This window comes from Numenius arquata, chromosome 2 (genome assembly GCF_964106895.1).
Source record: "Numenius arquata chromosome 2, bNumArq3.hap1.1, whole genome shotgun sequence".
In the NCBI taxonomy this organism is placed as follows: Eukaryota; Metazoa; Chordata; class Aves; order Charadriiformes; family Scolopacidae; genus Numenius; species Numenius arquata.
Window position 1 is genome coordinate 44,037,447 of NC_133577.1, and position 20,597 is coordinate 44,058,043.

The 20,597-nt window shown below is 36.2% G+C and overlaps 1 protein-coding gene across 1 annotated transcript in view; it reads right to left on the reverse strand.

Moving 5' to 3' along the window:
- Positions 1-20,597, reverse strand: part of USH2A (usherin) — a 390,721-nt gene that overhangs the window by 266,288 nt on the left and 103,836 nt on the right. The window contains exon 20 of the mRNA XM_074166292.1: positions 15,071-15,301. Within this exon, the coding sequence (XP_074022393.1) occupies positions 15,071-15,301 (231 nt within the window). The remainder of the gene's footprint in view (positions 1-15,070; positions 15,302-20,597) is intronic.

Genomic DNA, 20,597 nt, shown 5'->3' on the forward strand with positions numbered 1-20,597 from the left:
TGCATATTTTAAAACCAAATAACTGTAGTAATATTCAATACAGTTAAGGCCAGCCCAGATAGCAATAGCTGGTGATTATCAGATCAAAGGCCTTACTTAAATCAATAAAGATAGCTCCTGTACATTGATTACCATCCAACACTATAAAAATATAATTGCTTACCTTGAGAGGAGCAGTACAAGTGAAATGAAAAGGTCATAATAGGTCAATAATTATTTAAATTAAACTTACATCTTCCTTCATCCGATGGACCAACTCTAGCACACACCGAAATGGTGGTGATTTACCAGTTTAAAGAGATATATTAACATGTCAGCAAAGGGCTTAGCAGTAATTGGGTCAGCAATTTTAAGAAGTCAAGGTTCCAGGTTGTCAGCTTCTCCATTTATGCTCCCAATTAATCTTAAGGTATTATAGATCTTAAGTCAGTAAGAACAGATCTAACTACTTTTGATCAAACCTCATTTTGGGTATATACAGAGATAGAGTTACTTTTTGAGATTTTTCTACAATATAGTATATAATTCTCTATAATGTCTTTAAATCAAAAAAAAAAAAAAAAAGTTATGCAACAATTCACTATTAAGCTCAATGAATCCTCCAGTAATTTGGTATATGACATTTCTGCCACCATATTCAATGGTTCTTATACCAGAACAACATTAGTTGACAGGTTTTCATTTTCATTCTAATAGTTATGTTAGCAGCTGCGTTCCAAATTCTCAGTCGCTATACTGCACTGTTATTTAAAGTCACGATTTTGTCCATCTACATTTGCTTTAAGGATCATCTATCAAGTCCAGTGCATTTCATGAAAAATATGAATAGATTGAGGAAAAGATAGGGACTCTAGAAAAGAAATGTGTAATTCCATCTCATTCTGGAGAAGTATCTTGAAAAATAATTCATTTTAGAGGTAATTGGTTTCAGAGTTGAAAGACAGCATTGTTATAGCCCCAAAACCAAGGAAAAGGATTACACTTCACAAGTCAAAATAACAAACTACCTCCTACCAGTATCTAATCAAATTCATCTTATACTCTTTAATTCAATTTTTTTAAAATATACACTTACTGAGCAAAATCACTAGCAAGTTATATGTGAAGTTACACGTTACTAGTGTCAAAAACATTGTGTGCTGTTTCCTGAGGATACCTTCCTATGTCAAAGCTTACTATAATCTTTGGAAACTGTACATACATAAAAGATTTAGTCAAATTAAAATGCTGCAATTTCAATATACTTTTTAAGGCTAAGCATTTATTAAACAAATCACTAATACTCAGATGCAGATGATACTTCCTCCCCAAGGTCTGCAAATTGGGAATGGCAGCAGCACTTACTGCTAAATTTACCTCCCAGGTCCTTGACACCATTGTTGCATGAAATTTTTCCAAAATATTCTCTCTTGAGTAAAAGAACAGAGAATTTTTTATAACCATACTTGCTTTATGCCAAATACTTGTTTATTATTACTTGGAAGAATTATTTTAAATCACTCTTATAATCTTAAATAACAAAAGTGTTTTGGTTCCTTCTTTCTGTGGATCAGAGATATGAATTTGTTAGAGTGTGGTTAACCTTAGTTAAAAAAAGATGGAAGTTTAAATTTATCAATATCAGGAAATAGATCTTTGCAGGATGGTTAGCTAGAGGATGGTAGTGAAATTCTTGAAGAAAAGTTACATTTGCATGGAGACTTTGCATCTTAGAAATGTAGGGGCTAAGATGGCTCTTTCATGAAATTGGTGCTGGCCAGCAAATTCTGATGGTGTGCTAGACAGCAGAAAGGAAGGCAAAGAGTCTTTCTCTTGGCCTCTTAATTTCCTACCACTTGGAGCCTAGCAATACAAAGAAAAAGAAGACAACACCTTGAAGAACACTGAAGAAAGACAATCAAGGATATTATAATGGTCAAACCAGGAGGGGAAGTAAGAAACAACTCATGGCTAGCGTCAAAACAGGAAAAGGATGAAAAAGCAAAAGAAATGGAAAAAAAAAAAAAAAAGCAGGAAAGTAATCAGAAAAACAGGAGAACCTATAACCACTAGTAAAAACTTTCCCTACAAATCCAGTTGAAAATATGTGTTGCTAGTAAACATGGAATACAGTGGAAAAGCATGTACTCTATCCTTTACATACAGATGATCATCAAGTGCAGTAGTCAGTGTCTCTAAGAGTTCAGATCAGAAAGAGATATCATGAATATTAAAGATTTTTACCCATTGACATCTGTATTAGTCAGCAAAGTTCCTCATGATGGATATGTCTGGGATTCTCCTATGACATTGGAATTTTTAAAAAAATACTATGGAGAATACCTATTTAGACTACATATGATCTGTAAAAGTAAACCCTCAAAATTTAGGAAATGCAAAACCAAAACTGTCTGCAAAAAATTAAGGCATGCACAAATAGAGGATGAGTAATGATATAGTCTACAATTATACAAACACACATTTCCCATAAGATATCCGCCTCAAGGATTTTATGATGTTCAGCAACTAAAACAGAATTCATGTAGCAAATAAGGATTTTGTGCACAGAAGCCTGTCTTATCTGATGTAGTGCTCTGTGGATGTTTAATGAAAGAGGAAGGGGAGTATGAAAAGTGAACGGACAGTTTCACAGCCAGTGCAGTTCAATGTCACTCTGGAGAAATCTGTCCCTACCTCTGCCACAAAGTTCTTATGCAACATGAGGCAAATCGCCTACATCAAACTTTTGAGAGTTATTCACTTGTTATGCACTCTTCATTTCCTTAAGTGCTTGCATTTAAACACCCCACAGAGATCTACAGAAGTGTTAAGTGTTCCTAATTGAACCCTGGTCGGTGGAAACTCTAAACACATGAACTATTCTGAAAAACTCAGGTCCTACCTATATAAAACTGAGCACTCAAAATTAGCGCATAATTTTTTTTTTACCCAAAGTACGTATTCATAAAATTAAACTAATAATATCAGTATTGTAAAAGTGAATATCAACGATTACAAAGTGCTAGGACACTCCAGTGATATTAGCACAGGAAAAAAAAATAAAATCTGCATTTACTTAAGAATTAGATATGTACAGCAAGACAGACATCAAGCCATATACAGAACAGTAAGATTTTTTTTAAAAGCAACAGCTGGTCTATATCACACACAGAACCTATGGATAAACTAGTTTTTAATCAATTGATTACGTGCCATCATAACACATAAAAATAACTAGGTTGAATTAAGTTCGTGCTGCTTATTTTAACTCCATTTCCTAAGTTCTAGGTGCTTAATTTTGCAATCTTAATTTTTCCCATATGTACTAGTACAGACAGCCTTTTTTTCTCCAAATTACCAGTCTAATCCTGAATGATAGTTTTGTCATAATGGAATTATTCAGTCTATGATCTGATTGATTTTAGACCTTAAATACTGAATCTTAACACACGTAAATTTTTAATCCTTTAATTTCTCTATTCTGCCAGTAATTGATAAGGACAGTCATACTTAGACAAGGTCTTAATTTAATCGCCCTGAAAATCAATTAGAAGGTGAAAAGCTTCCTTATATTATTATTATGAAAATTTCCTGATCAAGTTCACAATGCAATCATAATCAATGCATGACACTTCACGTGCTTTTAGTCAATACATAATTCAGTAGTTACATCTTCGCTATTTAAAAACAATATGGGAAGGAATTTGTATTTTAAAAGCAGGAATAATTTAAAGGATCAGTATTAGTCAAATGAGATGTCTCAAGTCATTGGACTAAATAACCCTTTATAGAAATAATTTAAATAAGGGCCAAGCATGCACCAGAAAGCATTAATTTCACTTGAAGTATCTCACCAGCCAATATAGTGGTAATCCTCTCTCTGCTGCACCCTTGTTGAAAACTCTCCATAGAATCAGAAGGAAAATATTGGCCCGCTGTTAATCAAGAGAGGTGAATTAGTCACCAACAACGCTGAAAAGGCAGAGGTTCTCAACACTTTCTTCACCCCTGTCTTTACCAGCACTGTCGGGCACCAGGCCTTGGGAACAACAATCCAGGCTGATGCAAACACAGACCCACCATCAGTGAAGGAAGAGATAGTATGTGAACTACTATCAAGGAGCTTGACCCTTACAAATCGATGGGCCCTGACAATATCCACCAGAGGGTGTTAAGAAAGCTAGCTGATGTCATTGTGAGGTCACTCTCCATAATCCTTGGGAAGTCATGGAGATCAGAGGACATTCCAGATAATTGGAAGAAGGCTAATGTTACTGCCCATCTACAACAGTTTAAAGGAGGATCCAGAAAACTGTAGGCTCATCAGCCTTTCTTCAGTCTCTAGGAAAGTTATTAAATTCCCCCAGGAATCCTCCTGGGGGCTATCACAAGTCAAATGAAGCACATGACTGGGAAAAGCCAGCATGGATTCACTAAGGGCAAATTGTGCTGAACAAACCTGCTTGTCTCCTGTGACAAAGCAATCTCCTTGGTTGATGTGGGGTGAGCAGTGGACATTGTCTACCTGGATTTCTGCAAGGCTTTTTATATGGTTCCCCACAGCCTCCTCCTAAAGAAACTGATACATTACAGTCTAGACAAGTGCTCGGTGTGGTGGGTGGGAAACTGCCTGACAGGCCATACCCAGAGGGTGGTGGCTCCTTTTCAAACTGGCAACCTGTCACAAGTGGGGTCCTCCAGGTATCAATATTGGGCCCGAAACTGTTCAATATCCTCATAAGTGATCTGAATGATGGGAGCAAGTGTACCCTGATGAAGTTTGCTGATGGTACCAAATTAAGTGTGGAAGTGGACGCTTCAGAAGGGAGAGCCAACCCTGCAGGAAGACCTGGGTAGGCTGGAAGAGTGGGCTAACATGAACCTTATGAAGTTCAACAAGTTCAAGTGTAAGGTCATGCACCTGGGAAAACATAATCCAGGAGTGCAGCACAGACTGGGATCTACCCAGCTGGGGAGCAGGTGTATGGAAAGTCACCTGGCTGGAGAGGGTCCAGAGAAGGGCCACAAGGATGATGAAAGGACTGGGCAGCCTGCTGTATGAGGACAGGCTGAGAGAATTGGGTTTGTTCAGCCTTGAAAAAAGAAGGCTTAGGGGAGACCTTATCACCACATTCCAGTATTTAAAGGGTGGCTACAAAGAAGATGGAGATTCCCTTTTTACAAGGAGTCACAGGGAAAAGATGGTAATGGGTACAAGTTAATCCTGGGGAGATTCCAATTGGACACAAGAGGAAAATTTTTCACAATGAGAATAATCAGCCACTGGAATAATCTCCCCAGGGAAGTGGTGGATTTCCCAACATTGGACACTTTTAGTATTCATCTGAAGAGGGTGGTGGGCCATCTTGTCTAGACCATGCTTTTCCCAAGAAAGTTTGGACCAGATGATCATTGAGGTCTCTTCCAATGTAGTATTTTATGATTCTGTGAACCCAAGAACAGGAGGGACAGGTAAGATTCTTCCTGTGCCTGTCCACAAACAGCTCCTTAAAATAAATAATCTAATATGTATAAGAGCTTGTCATGCCATAACCCTTCATGTCACTCTAAATATCCTCCTGCAAATTAGGGTCCTTGTGTCCATATACAGGAGCCTTTCTTAACGGGGTTAAGAAACAGGCTTTTCTTCAATGTAATGGTACTTTAAAGGGTGAGGAAAAAATTGGACAAGATTTATGTATCATTTGGAATTAAGGAAGAACTTTGAAGAGAGAGGCAGCATCAAAAATAATAAAATTCCTGCATCTTGCCTTGGACTAGCCAATATTTTCCAAGTAGATGCAGTATAACCGCACTACTAAAAACACAAGATGACGATTTAGCATGATTAGTCTAGATTAAAATCTTGACCAAATGTCATTGTTACTGCCTTCTGGCCCTAGCACAAACTAAAACCATAAGATGATAGAAATGAAAGACATCAAATTTGACATTTATTAAAGCCAAAGCTACAGAAATATTCCTTTTTGGTTATTAATTACCATCAAATCCCTCTCTTTAAAACTACTTTGGGTTAGAAGTTCAAGTTAGTAGCAGATAAGAATCCTACAAAAATCTTACAAAGTACTGGTGTGAAATACTCACAATTGCACTAGCAAACGAACAGCAATGGAAATAGTCAGTTTTCTTTCACCTATCTTTGTGACATCAGTATGAGTCTGAGAATTTCCATTCATACATTTACTGTAAAAGATGAGAATCCATTTAACTACTGTTTTCTATGCCCAAACCTGCTTCAAGTTCTTTCTTTGATCTGTATCATTTCAGCCCTTGCTTTAAGTAAAATGAAATGAGCTTCCATTTAACACATAGTACATGGATTTCTCACATGCAAAACTTTCAAGACATGGTTGGCACCCTCTCCTGCCTCATCTTATTATTTTTTTTAATTAAATAAACTTCATGCATTTTTGCAGTTTCTACCATCTAGCTTTTTCTTTATGTTTGTTATTTTCTGCAACTTTTATTAAAATAAACTTCTATTTCCCTAAATCTCCCTCCCAACAAGTCCCTCCATCTTGCACCTTTTCTTAGTGGCACACAAGCACAAAAGAAATCCTACAAGATGTCATGCCTGAAGCAAAACACAGCACTTCCATAACTGTTTATTTCCAGAGACATACATGAGAGCACCCACTATCCTTGCTGCACATAGAAGAGACACAGAATACAGAAAGTCTCCTTGAATTCTCTTGTTCCCTTTTTTGCCTTGTAAACATAGAATATAATCGCACCTTTGGCTTCTTCATTGAGCTGAACAAATACATAAGAACTCCATTCTTACTGAGCAAAGGCCAGACTAGATACCAAAACAAAAAGTATTTTTGTCCACAGTCCCTCTCATTAATTTCAATGAGTATTCTTTGTACAGACTCCTACACAAAGTTCCTATGTCAAATCCTATCAGCATTTTGAGACAAGCAAGAAAAAGAACCATCAAATATATAGGTATGCTTTACTGGTGGAAATAGCTTAGTACACAAGGTATTGCACTCTCAAATTAGTTTATAAAAAAATACAAACTTGGTAGAGAGTAACTACTTTTATTACCTTTGACTAAACAATTGATATAACCCTTTTCTTCTGCTAATTCTATGGAGAGAATGGCCACTACATTTCAAAATAGTGAATCATGTTTGTACAAAATTAATAGAAGCACAACTAAAGTTGGGAGAAAAGGGGAAGAACTGCTGTTTCACAGAGTACAGGTCATGTCGTGCATTTGTGATAATCAAAAGACCCAATTCTGTAACTTGTTTTGCACAAGCAGGCAGCTGAAACTATGATCTAGTCTGGGAAAGGTCTTTTCTACTGGTAGCTTGATATGACACAGTATAAAAGCTACTGCTTTTACAACTTCCACAGTTGGGACTACTACATGCTCTGAAAGTTTCCACGTACAAGCAGGAAAAATTGTTTTAACCATGCAGTGCAGAATGTCACACAACAGTGGCAAAAAAGTTACTTTGACACTAAAGCCAAGAAGATGAGAAAAAGAAAAAAAAAAAATGCAATTGCGTGCCAAAGCTTGTGCTGCAGAGTTGATCTGTTAAAGTGCAACAAGTAAATATGAGAAATAGTACAGAAGGTACAGAAGGGGAAAATCTTTTTTTTTTCTCCCTCCTGCGTAGTGGCTACAATAAATCTTTTGTACAATTAAAAAGTGGAAAAAGCAGATACTTGATACTGATAGAAAGTATGTCTGTGCCTAGCAAAACCAGCTCACCTTAGTGAAAATATTACCCCTGTAACACTGGCAAGGTCAGCATCAGCTTGGCTTATTTGCTGCCTAAGTCCCTGTTGTACATGTTTGAAATGTTCTAAGTTGTTCTGTTCATAAAGCAGCACGGTTCACTTTGTTGTGCTGGATCACTCCTTTTTCTCTATATGCAGCTCCTCGCTCCCTATCTTTAGCCTTCTTGGGATTCAGAAGGAAGGAAGAAAGGAATGTGTTTTTCAAGATGAAACTGTGAATTCATTTTAAGTACTAGGGCAAAATTCCACCTAAAATGCCTGTGCAAATAGTTCTCAGGCAGAAAAAAGGATGGTTCCCCTTCTTACTGAAGCCAGCCACTTGACGGTGATATAGAAGATCTTTATATTTCTTTCACAGAAGATGAAGACATGGATTTGAATCATTCTTTTGTGAATACAAGAGAAGACAATGTAAGAAGTTGGCATAAAAATTAAAATAATTTCTTAGTCTTGCGGCAACAACCTAGACAGAAGACAATAAAATAAGAGCTATCCAAGAACTCTTTCGTGTATGATTAATATAAAAGTCTGGAAAATGAGTGGCACTATCAAAAGTTTGCTGAGATATAAAGTGTGTTCTCCAAGTCAGCTAAACAAATGCACTCTTTTCCTTTCTCCCTTAACATTAGAAAGCTTAGTGTAACAATTTCTTTTGTAGCAGTTTTTGCCCTCAGAAAATCTTGTTTACCTTCTTCAGTTCAATGTAATGAAATAAAAAAGGATGATCCTTAAAAAGCTATGTAAGGAAAAAACGCCAGCAGAGAGACAAAGAATATGTAAAGCCAAACTAAGCAAAAGGTCAGATTGCTCTCCTCCTGTTCCAGTTCTCTTCATCTTTTTAGGGTAAAGCTGAAGCAAACAAATCTCAGAGCATTCGCTGTAAAGTTGTGTCTATAGGGAAATTACAGACTAGTCAGCCTAAACTTTGTCCCCAGGGACGCTATGCAGGAGGCCATATTCAGACACACAAAGGACAAGAGGATGATTTGGAACAGTCAACAGGGATTTATTATGGGCAAATTGTGCCCAACCAACCCCATTGCCTTCTATGATGAAAGGACTGGCTCAGCAGCCAAAGAGGAAAGCAACCGGTGTTACATACCTTGGCTTTCGTAAGGGCTTCAACATGGTTTCCCACAGGATCCTTGCCATCAGGCTGGAGCAATAGATAGATGACAGGTGGACTATAAAAGTGGGTAAAAACCAGTACTTGAAAATATACTTGATTACATATGGAGATAGAACTCAACTAGACAAAGGCCTAAATAGGTCTAGCCAGATTCACTATGAGCAGGAGGTTGGAGTAGATGACTTGTCTTCCAACCTAAATTATTATATTATTCTGTTTAGTGATTAAAACTCATTTCTAACCATCTCAAACCTTATCAGTATTCAAAATAAGAAATGCTGGAAAATATCTAGAGGAGAAGAAATAAAATAGAAGCAACACTTTTCCAACTCATGCAACCTTCCCTCTTTATATAAAATTATCCATCAGAACTCTATGCAAAGTTCCTAACAAACAAAAAAAGAGGCGACAGCTCTTTCCTTTTAGAAGTTACTTGGTGAAATGAACATCTTTGCTAGTTTAATTGGGTTAATCTGAGTTTATAATAGGATATATGTTTGGAAAACATTCTTAGAGGTCACAGAATCAATCCACTTACTCCAAAGCAGAATCAGTTTTACCTACGTTGTTCTTGACATATGCTCATCCAACTATTCTTTAAAATCTGCAGATGTCACAGATGTATGATTTCAGTCGTAATGCATTCCATAGATTTCTGTTGGGATGCTGGAAAAGGTCTGTTTATTTGGCTCCGTATGCTAATGAAAATATTTGTGCCTTCTATTAACTATGAAATGTTGGCTTAAGATTATACGGAGTGAAATTTGTTTTATGTTACTGCAAAGAGAGCTCACTGTGATGAAGAACTACAGGGAGATCCAACACTGAATGACCACAGTCATTCTCAGCACTTCTGCTCAGAACAAATGTAAACGATGCTTGTGCAGTGTTCCATGGCAAACTCATTAAGAAACATCATTAGTGGAAAGATTCTCCACTCTGAGAAATATGTGTGTATCTGAGTCAGAATTTGGAAGTAAGAACACTAGCACCGAGATATTTTTTTTTTTAAATACAGATTTTTTTAAGACCACTTCACAACACTAAAAATGTCATTGTAAAAAAGCTCTATTTGTAATGCTGAATATATGAACGTCTTACCTAATGCAGTTATTTCCTAATTATTACAGAGCTGTATTCACATCATGTAGAGGTTGGCAAATAGTACATATTCCAAGCAAGACTCACTTCTTTAAAAGTGTAGTACCCTATTTCAGAAAACTTGGATACGAAGCAAGGCCAAACATAAAGGTTCCTTCAGAGTGGACTGCATTTTGATGAATATTACATGAATAATTTTCTTTTTAAACAAGTAGCACCCAAGAAGAATCACATTAAAATAGTAATAGCCAATTCAACTCTTTTTTAAATATCACAAAGAATCTTTCATCCACCTGAAAAAAAGGAATTATTTTATCGCTAAATAAGTAAAGGCCTCTCTTCTCACATGTATGTGTAATTATAACTCCCGACATCAAGCTCAAATTTTATTTTAGGCAATGCATAAAGCATGCTTGGAGAATTTGTTTTGCTCCATTTCATAGAAAGGATATGTATGTTATTTACAAAACCCACTACAATGTCACAAAATTGTCAATTTATGTTCAATATTACATCTGAAAAGTAGTCCTATTTTGAGAGGTCAGGAAGAACATAACCTTCCCGCACAACCATCTCACTACTCTGCAATTTCCTTCTTTCGTAGCAACTGAGTCACTCTTTACACAGTGAGCAGTTCTTACGTACCCTTCAGACACACTGAGTTTCTCTTCATGGAGCCCAGCTATATCTCCATAGCATGGAGTCAAGGAGCTTTCTCATTCATTTGTGTGTCCAGCTGATTACAATTTCTATCCTTTCTAACTATAATAGGCCCTATACCATTGCCTCTGCCACACACTGTCTGGCAATGGATCAATCAGAGGAAAGATTCAAAAAGTGATTTGCATAATCCATGACTGTACTTTAGACAACTAAATTGCAGTCCTGAAACTCCTAGCTCGGATGCCATTGTATCCCAGAGACATTCAAGGTTCATTTTTCAACCAGTTGCTCTGTTGGCCCAGAAGCTCATTTTTGAAAAAATTCAGTAGTTTGGCATCCAACTGTTCAATAAAACCTGAAAACTAAACTTCCCTTTATCTGTCCTTAGGAACTTAATCCAGTATACTTGCTCTAGAAAAAATTATCACACAACTTTTTGACAGAATTTTCTACAAAGTTTAAACAGTGGCACTGTTTTTATCTGAAGGCATAGTATCCACCAATATACCCAATAGGGTGCACATGTACTTCTCAGGGAGTCGTTTTCAAAGAAAAATATGATCCCCTAGTCTCTATGAAAAAAAAAGTTAAATCTGCCTAACCCTCAGGAGATATAAGTCATGAATCCCAAACGGAAGGTAATGCCTCAAATTAGAACCAAACCTGATCCTAGCAGAGCTTGCTTACACAGGTCAAAATTCATACACCAGATTTTATTTCATCTATTCATGCACCTCAAGTCCTAACCCTCAACCAAGGAGCAAAAAGAAATTGAGGAAAAACTCTTTGTCTTCTTGTTGTTACTCATACACACTTCAGCATGCTATTTTCCATGGATTTTATTCAATGACCTTGAAGGATCTTATTTGTAAGCGTTGGTATGCCTCTGCTAGAAAGTACATGAAGACCTTAACTTCCCTGCAGAGCAAACTATTCTCACCCATTTGTTAGTGGTGAAAGCCAGGTTAACATGGCATCATGCTCATTACCTTCACCCTTAGGCAGTTTTTGGACCTAGCCATTAGACTCAGTCATTAAAGAGATAATACAAGTATAATCTGAATTTAAGAGATATTCAGACACTTGGCTATTTACAGTTCTTTGAACTTCAAGCTTGCATGTCTACACGCTGTATAAAATAGACAGTATCTCTCTCATCTACCAGAGAACCATAAAGACAAAGACAATAGTGTTACTGCAGCATTCTGACTCCAGACCGACAGCCCCATCACACAAGATGTACTGATAAAGAAAACCACACGAAATAACCAATTTGTAAAACCTTCTAGCCATTTCTAGGGGGCCTTTCAAGTATAAACACCTGCATTAAATAGAATCTGAACTTCAGCTCCCCGTCTATTAAATTAGAATGATAGCTGTTTGCTGCCTCATGGGGAAGATATGAAGATAAACACCTGAATACGCCAATCTTCGGAGTGATGAGAGACAGATGAGTTCCTCAGCTAAAACACTAACAGTTCCTTGGCCTGATAGTATTTTGATAGATATGATGAATGTTGTTGCATCTAAGAACTTCAAAGGATACAGATAAGTATTAAAAATCAAGTCTGCATCTCTTGGGAAATGATATTACAGACGCCCAAAACACTTCTTCACAGTTTGAAGAGCTGAGAAGTTGCATGTGGACAGTTCTGGCAGAAACAATCCTTTTCTTTACCTCAATTCCTCTCATCTAATGTGTACTCAGAGCACATCTTCCTGTGCAGCTGGAGGCTTTGTTACAGACTGAAGGACAGTGCTTAGTGTAGCCAGTGTCTATTGGTCTATTGCCTTTCTTCTTTTTTTTTTTTTTTTTTTTTTTAAGATGAATTTGGAAAATTTCCCAGATCATACATCTGCCCCTGTTACTTGCACCTTGGAGTGTAAGACCAGCCAGGGAGGCAGTGAGGACAACTGCATTTATTAGCTATGAATAAAAATTGATCTATCTTTTTCTGGATTAGCAGTGGGAGACCCCAGATGCACTAAGAAGTATCTGTCTGCTGACTGACATATACAAGCTGGCACACTTTTGTGTCAAAAATGTACACAGCTGCATGCACACTAAAGCCCTTCCATCTATAAAGTACAACTGCCAACTGCTTGTCTTCAGAGCTGGGTAATGAGAGAGGGCCTCAACAACAAAGCAAGTGCAGAGTACAATTACAGAATATTTTTCATTCCTCTAAGTGTCTTTCTAAACTTCCTGGATTTGCTATAATTTTCCCTCCATCGTGTTTTGGAAGAAGGACCGATGATCTACTTAGAAAAACCCAGATTTTTATTTCTCAAAAACTTTACTCAGTTTTCAAGTACCTGAATTACACATTTTGAGATTCCAAACAAGCTGACTTAACCTCATTGTCAGTCATTACCAGCAGATGTCTGGACAAATTGCCTAGCGTGTTTTGGTTCTAGGTCATCTGCAGATACTCAGCCAAATAGCTGGTCTAAAAGAAAGAACACAATCCAAAACAATAATAAATTATTTTTACCCACACATCATTATCAGTCATCAGGAACCAGTATAAAGGGAGCTTTATTTTAACATCTTCTCCCAACTTGTCTGTCCAAACTCTCTCAAATCACCAGCCATCTCTATAAACCTTATTCAAGGCATCAGTCTCAGCTTTTCGAGTATAACTGAATCCTAGACCAAATCAGTGCTTGGGTAGATTAATGTTGGGCTTGCCTGGTTACAAACAGACAGGCATGTACTCATTCCCAGTAGTGCAACATCCTCCTCCCTAACAATCTCAGAGTCTTCTAATGAGAAGTAGGAAATTCAGTGATACTCACAATTCTTTACCTGTCTGATTAAACTATTTAACCATACTGCAGTGATGGGCCTGACTGGAACTCCAGTGAGAAAAACTGCGGCTCACAATTCCTTTGTTGTTTAGATCATCACAACTCACAACAGAAAAAATACATCAAAGATCTTTTTACTAAATGTACAGTAAAGGGTGCGAACTCTGATGTCAGGAAAGCCATTGAGCAATTTGGATGAGGAAAGCAGTCCAACAGCTGTTCCTACAGATTCCTGCACAGAGACAGGTTTTGCAAGTCAACATGGTGTCAATATTTAACTAACACATTATCACTTGTTATTATTATTTGACTATCAGTCAAGTAAGCACCTAGCAAGAAAAAAAAAAAAAGAGGAAGTAATCTTCAATTTTCCTTTTTTTGTTTAAATCAGATTCACTGAGTGATCATAGAGAGATGAGAAGGTGATTTTTGTTTCAAACAAAAACGGAATTTGCACACACACATACTTGCAAGTACCAAGATATCTGTACTCACATATTCTTGCCAGAATTACCTGTGGTGACCCAGAAGACAAGGGATGTCAGTTACTCAGTCCACTTCAAATCTCTAGCATTGTTTTGGGTGTCAACCACGCTGCATGGGTTTTGCAGCCCTTATCAAACAAGGCTTAGTACCAGGTTAAGTTGTACCACACTGTGGTGTGGCCTGCACACTATCAGCACACCAGCTAACGCTTGCTCTCACTGTTACCTAAATTCCTTTTGGATTTCCCCTATTTCCCCTTGCTGTTATCAGTCTCATGACTTTATATATTTATATATATATATATACACACACACACCCCTTTCATACATATTTTTAAATTTTTTTTTACACTTTCAGCTCTGCCATTTCTTCTTGTACTTTTAAAAACTCACACTTCATGCACACCAATGTAGTATTTCACTTACAGACCTCTACAACATCTCAAACATGCAAAGACGTTAATCTAGGTATTTTCCCAAAAAACAAAGTATCTATATCTTTGCTTTATCCAAGAAGTGAAGGCGTTTGCAAATGATGAGGATCACAGAACATAGGATAATTGGTCTGCTTCAATCTGAAAAACACCCAGTTCCAACTAATCAAAAAAGAAAGGAGATAATACACAGAAACAGCAGACTTTGTCAGATTGGCAGCCTTTTTTCTTTCCTTGACAAAACAAACAGGACCACAACACAAATGTCTGAACACAGAAGAAAGCTCTTTTTGAGCGCTCATGCAACCTCGGAAATCGTCAAAAAGATATTAAAGAAAACATACCTTAGTACTCACAGCAAATTCATTGAAAAGTTTTTATCCCAGGAGATTAAATAAAATCCATCTTATATTTAACACTATGAAATGAGTCAAATATGCAGCAACATTCACCATCATGTACCTCTCTATGTCCAAAGGCAAGGGAATACAAATCCCACATGTCCAATAACATTTTCCAGAGGCTTTTTATGTGAGAATCGAAATAGCCCATACATCACTAACAATCACATTATGCCCATAAATTAAAAACTACGGATTGTACGATGAAAATTATATAGAAGATGATAATAAATTGTAAAACAAATGCAGAGTACAATTGGTACATTTTGTAAGTCATTTAAACTCATTTACCTGTAAAGTAAGTATTGGCAGGGAGAATGGAACTGGCGAATCTGTAATATCCATTTCCTGGGAAACGGATCCCTTTCATTACTTCTGTAGTCAATGTAGCTAAAGATGAATCCATCCTTTCCACCTGGTAGGTGGGAGAAGGCCCATTAAGTTCTTCAGGCTCGTTCCAATTTATCTTTACCGTTGTGCTGTTTATTCCTTCAACACGAGGGGCACTAAGTTTTCTTGGAGCTGTGCATAAAAAAAAAAAAATATCTAGATATTGTCCATAATACTTGGGAAATTATTTATTGCACATAGTATAATTTTTGCAAAACATCCTGCTTCAGCTTCTGATCATCCTAATAATAAGCACAGATATCCATAGAAAGTGAATTAGAAAAAATAAAAACACTAAAATATTCTTAATCTTCATAGGAATTTACTTTCAATTCCACAAGAAATATTTTATTTGTTTATTTAAGCTTTGGATAAATATTTCTAGTGTTATATCCAAAATATTTTTTTTCATAATCTTCAAGAATCTGAATCAACGCCTTCATAAAAAGTATTCCTTCCTTGATTAGCGTCTCATGCCATACTCACTGTAAGAATGGATCTGTATGACTTTCAGCATTAGATCCGAGTGAGAGACCAAGGGAGAATCTGAACGGTTATTTAACCCTTGTTACATCTCAGCAGTATGGTACATGACAAAATGAGTCTTTCATCACTGAACTCATCCTTGTCAACAGGAGAGAAACAGCTATCTGTCCAAAATACTGAAGGCCCATCAGGTTGTTTTCCTCATGATGCACATACAAGACATTAGCATACGTTCAGATAATTACTCAGTTCAAGAAAATGATCCCTTCTAACCTTTCTCCACCAACACTGGTACACAGAAAGACTCCATACAAGATTGGTTCCACAAATGTATCAGCATAAGATAGTTTTGTGTTATTACAATAATCCTCCTACCATTAAAACTAATACTCTGATATTCTTTTAAACATTCTGATAGTGTTAGTCACGCTATAGTCGAGTTATTAAAAAATAATTTTTTTTATTTTTTAAAAAATACTGTACAGTAAGCCACTGGAGGGCAGCATGACCTGTTTGGATAATGGCATGATGGCCAAACAGGTGGGAAAGAAATGGACCATCACTGAACCAATAAAAGTTGTCATCTGGAGAAGTACAAGAACACTCTATTACCTATAGAATCTATATCTTGCCTTTTCTTCTTAACCTTCTTTCCCAGGTAAAGAAAAGGATTTAAGAACAGAAACTTCATTTGTACCCAGGAAGTGAAATACAATGACAACTTGTAAAAATTACTTGTTCCTATAATGACATAGTAAAGAGCAATAAACGCCTCTCAAGAACAATAAAACCTGAATTAAAATATGGGCCTTTGAAATCTGACATATTACTTCACAGCCCTGCATTGTACCCAGTGTGAGTTCTTTAAAGAAGGAGAGATTTCTTCATTTAGAATGATTTAATAACATCCTTTTAAACATTCGCACATTTCCAAGATCATTAACATATTTTTCATTTTTCCTATTTGCCTGTAAGCACGTGGCTACTTTTTTTTTTTCCCTTTCTTTCTTTTTCTTTGCCCCTCCTCTAATTTGATAAATATTCTTCTTGGAGAAAGCAGGGAGTGGGGGAACTGGGAAACTGCCAATGACACTATGTGCTGTAAATTGCTGCTTAGGCATCATTTATGACTTCACAATCTAATTAGTATCTCACACTATGGTAGAAATTTACAATGTCAAAATTGAAGTAATGCGGCGTGAGGTCATAAGCTTTCCTGCATAAGTAGTGCACAGCACTAATGAATTGTGGTATTAATGCACAAGTTTAAATAGAAAACATGGCTTAATAGTCAAAACTTCACCTTTGGAGGGAACTAGTATACGTCAGCATTTTAAACATGAACATTAGAGGTTGAGCCCTCCAGTTCAGCTTACGGATGGTAAAACAGAAATGCTAAAATTCATTATTGCTAAAACGCATACAGCTAACTAACACTCATGACAATTACTATATCTTCCTTTAAAGTCTAATATTAATAAACGGCAGTTATTTGGACCATAATTATGGCATCTCTGATATCCAAACCTGAAGCTTTTATGGGGCTTATGCAATTAACTACTTAAATGCATCGTAACACTTTCTTCTCTGACAGGGAAGTATTGATTTTTTAATCATTTTCAAGTCTCCTCTAGCACAAATAAATGTACTACAGTTACAGTTAATGCACTGTGTACACGCATTAAACACTGGCATGACACAATTTATTATTTTGTGATATATGGAATAGAAGCCTACCCTTTCAGAAAGTAACATCCTTGCTATAGCATTAGTATTTAAACTACAGTCTCGGTGATGCTTGAGAATTCTTGTGCATCAAGACAGTGGAAGACTGTACATAATAGATTACGTAAGTTAAAAACACAACAAAACAAAACAGAAAACCAAACTCTGCACAGGAACAGAGAGGACTGAAAATAAATCTGTAGCACTAGCCCAGCAGGGTACTAAATACTGAAATTGAAAATATTCAAAACTAAAAGATACAGTATATATTTTCCTAAAGGTGTCACTGTGGTACCTGTAGCTACTTTCTGAAAGATGAATCGACTATAATTTTACCTATTTAATTTTTTTTTAGTCACGTTCTGTTGACACATCTGTCAAAATAATGAGTACTACATTTTAGTGGATTCAAAGTCACATTTTGTGTATTTTAATTATGTAGTTTTAATGTCTTGCTATATAATACATATTTAATATATTATAAAGCTAAAACAGCATTTAAAAGCCCATGATTGCTGCATGCCATTGTGTAGCAAAGGGCACAAAAAAGACCAATAAAGACAGATGGTCCATACAGCTTATGTTGAAGTCATATATCTAAATATAGATGTTGCTACACAGGTCACTACAAATAAGCCTTTCCCATGTGTGTATGCACACACATGTACACAAAAACGAAGTTGGTAAGTAAAGAGCAGTTAATTTTGTTTTGTTTGAAATAATATCATTTTAGTTTTAGACTCGAAGACAGATGCCAGCATTTCACTCTGAACAGATGGTAATTCCATCTAATAGTGCATCTCTGTATTAGTAAGGTCTGTTGTGTATACAAACAGTAATAAACACTAGGTAAGGATCAAAATAAATTTTAATTGTTGACATTAAATTCTGGCAGCCACGGTTCTAAGGATACAATACTCCTTTCTCAAGTCTGTCAGGTTTACTAATACAACTGATAAAGCTTTTCCATATTCTGCCAGATTCTTGTCCCAGGAATAACATATTTACACTGTGGCTAAATTTAACAGGCTTACATATGTTTGAATAACTGCTGCTCGGCATACTGCAGGTAGATATTTGCGTACTCTTCCACAGAAGCCTTCAATTAGCCATTCTGAGTAGTTCAGAAAGGTAACAGTAACAAAAAGGATACAGGTTTCAAGTATTGTTCAGCTGAATTCAAAACGCACACATACAAATTAAAACAGAAACATTAGGCAAATTTGAGGGAAAAAACTTAAAGAAAATCTGATTTTTTTCATCTTGGAGTTTACCTTGCTGGTAAAATTACATGCCTCACTATTGGTCATCCAATTCATTTTTTGCTACAAGTTACTAGTCCAGAGGACCCTGAGATTGCCATACCATTTCTGGTACAATCTTTTCTTTCTCTGTGCTTCGCAATAGTACCCATTCATTTCAACAGTAAATGAGTCAAGAAATAATACTTATGTCTTCTGACAATATTTTGATTTTTCAGAAGATTCTTTAGAGTCCATTTTGGACCCTTCCCCAAAAAAGAATAAAAACCACCCATAATGGACATCAAAAGAAAATTTAATAACATGGGTATGTTACAATCATATTTCTTTAAAAGTAGATGTAATACACTATTTTTTAAAAATCATGAAAAATATATTGCTTCCACCATATGGGACAACCAACGACTCACCAACCGATTTAAGATGCAGCATATTGAGCTGACCATATGTTACTGTGCTGTTGAATGGCTGAGTGATTCATGCCCGTCACATTCTAGTATATCAATTAAAGCTCCTTGAAGTCTGCATGATTTGTGTCTCTGTTATTAAACCCTGCTAATTCATCCCACTTACACATCTGTTATAAATCTCTAGGAGTGCTGCATGATTCATGGCAATCTGTGAGCATGGTACAGCAAATTCTTCTCCTTGTAATTAACAGTAAATTGTTTTACTGCCATGCAATGAATTTTTCAGTTATATTGCAAATGAACTCCTAAATGCACGGTTCTTTCCTAACAACTGACTTATATCATTAGGCAATTAAAAAGTATTGCTTTGAACCAAAAGCTTTTAATCAAGAGGAATGCAACTTAAACATAGCTTAAAAACCTTGGCAAATTTGACACAGAGGGAAAAGAACAAACTAAGTTATTTTCTGAAGTATAATACGTGGTTGGTAGGGGAGAAGAAACAAATACCTTTTGAGTGCCTACTAATTTCCTGAAACTCAAAGAGAAGTTTAACTACAGCTTGAATGCTTGGCAAGACAAGTTTGAGCAGATACTATTTATCTCAGAAGTTACTTAAGTCATCTGTCATTAAGAAATTTCTCAGATTACTTTACACTTCTCTAATTGTAAAACAGTGTCTTTATTCTTGAAATAAATAATTGGATAATTAGCCAAGCTGAATCATCAGAGGATTCCAATGCTGCTCAAGTGTTCTTGTCAAAGGTGAAGCAAATTCATTTCAGCTTTGCCTCCGCAGCTTTCTGAAGAGGCTTTGATTTTTTTTCCTGCTACATTCTTGGCAGCAGCCTCAAATTCATGAGTCCATACATCAAGTCAGTAGTTTAACAACAAATGAAATTAAATTCAAAGAAGGGAAACTAATTGAAGGACAGCAACAAAAGTGTTTGGTAATGTGCTTTTTAATATGGCATGCCACATTTGCATGATAATTTTTCCTTTTTAGCATGGAGCAGAAAGTGACTAGCTTAATGAGGGATTATTCAAGACAGGAATGAACAAAATGCATTCATAACTAAGAACAAAGATTGTATTATGAAACGGAAACAGGCAACTGCCGAGAAGTAACTGGATGATTGGTTTATGCATTATGAATAAAAAGGTAGAAAAATATTTATATTAGTATTCACTAATGACTATATATACAAGATTGTTGTAATTAAAATTATAAATTAACATATTAAGAGTGCTTGTTTAATCACTTTGGGTCCTATTCACAATGAAGAGACTTATGTACATGCATGCAAAACAATCTCTGTTTTCAGGCCAGCAGCAAATGGCCCTCGTATTTCTCTTCTGTAACAAAGGAAAATATACATTACTTATTACCTCTTTAACGGCTATTTGTGATTTTAAAATTGAAGTATAGCTTTTTGTAGAAAAGCAGACTATGACATGACAAATGGCTTGAGGCTTTTGAAAAGGACTTGTGCTGGACTTTATTCATGAATGGAAAAAATGAAAAAATTACTCAGATTAAAAGGG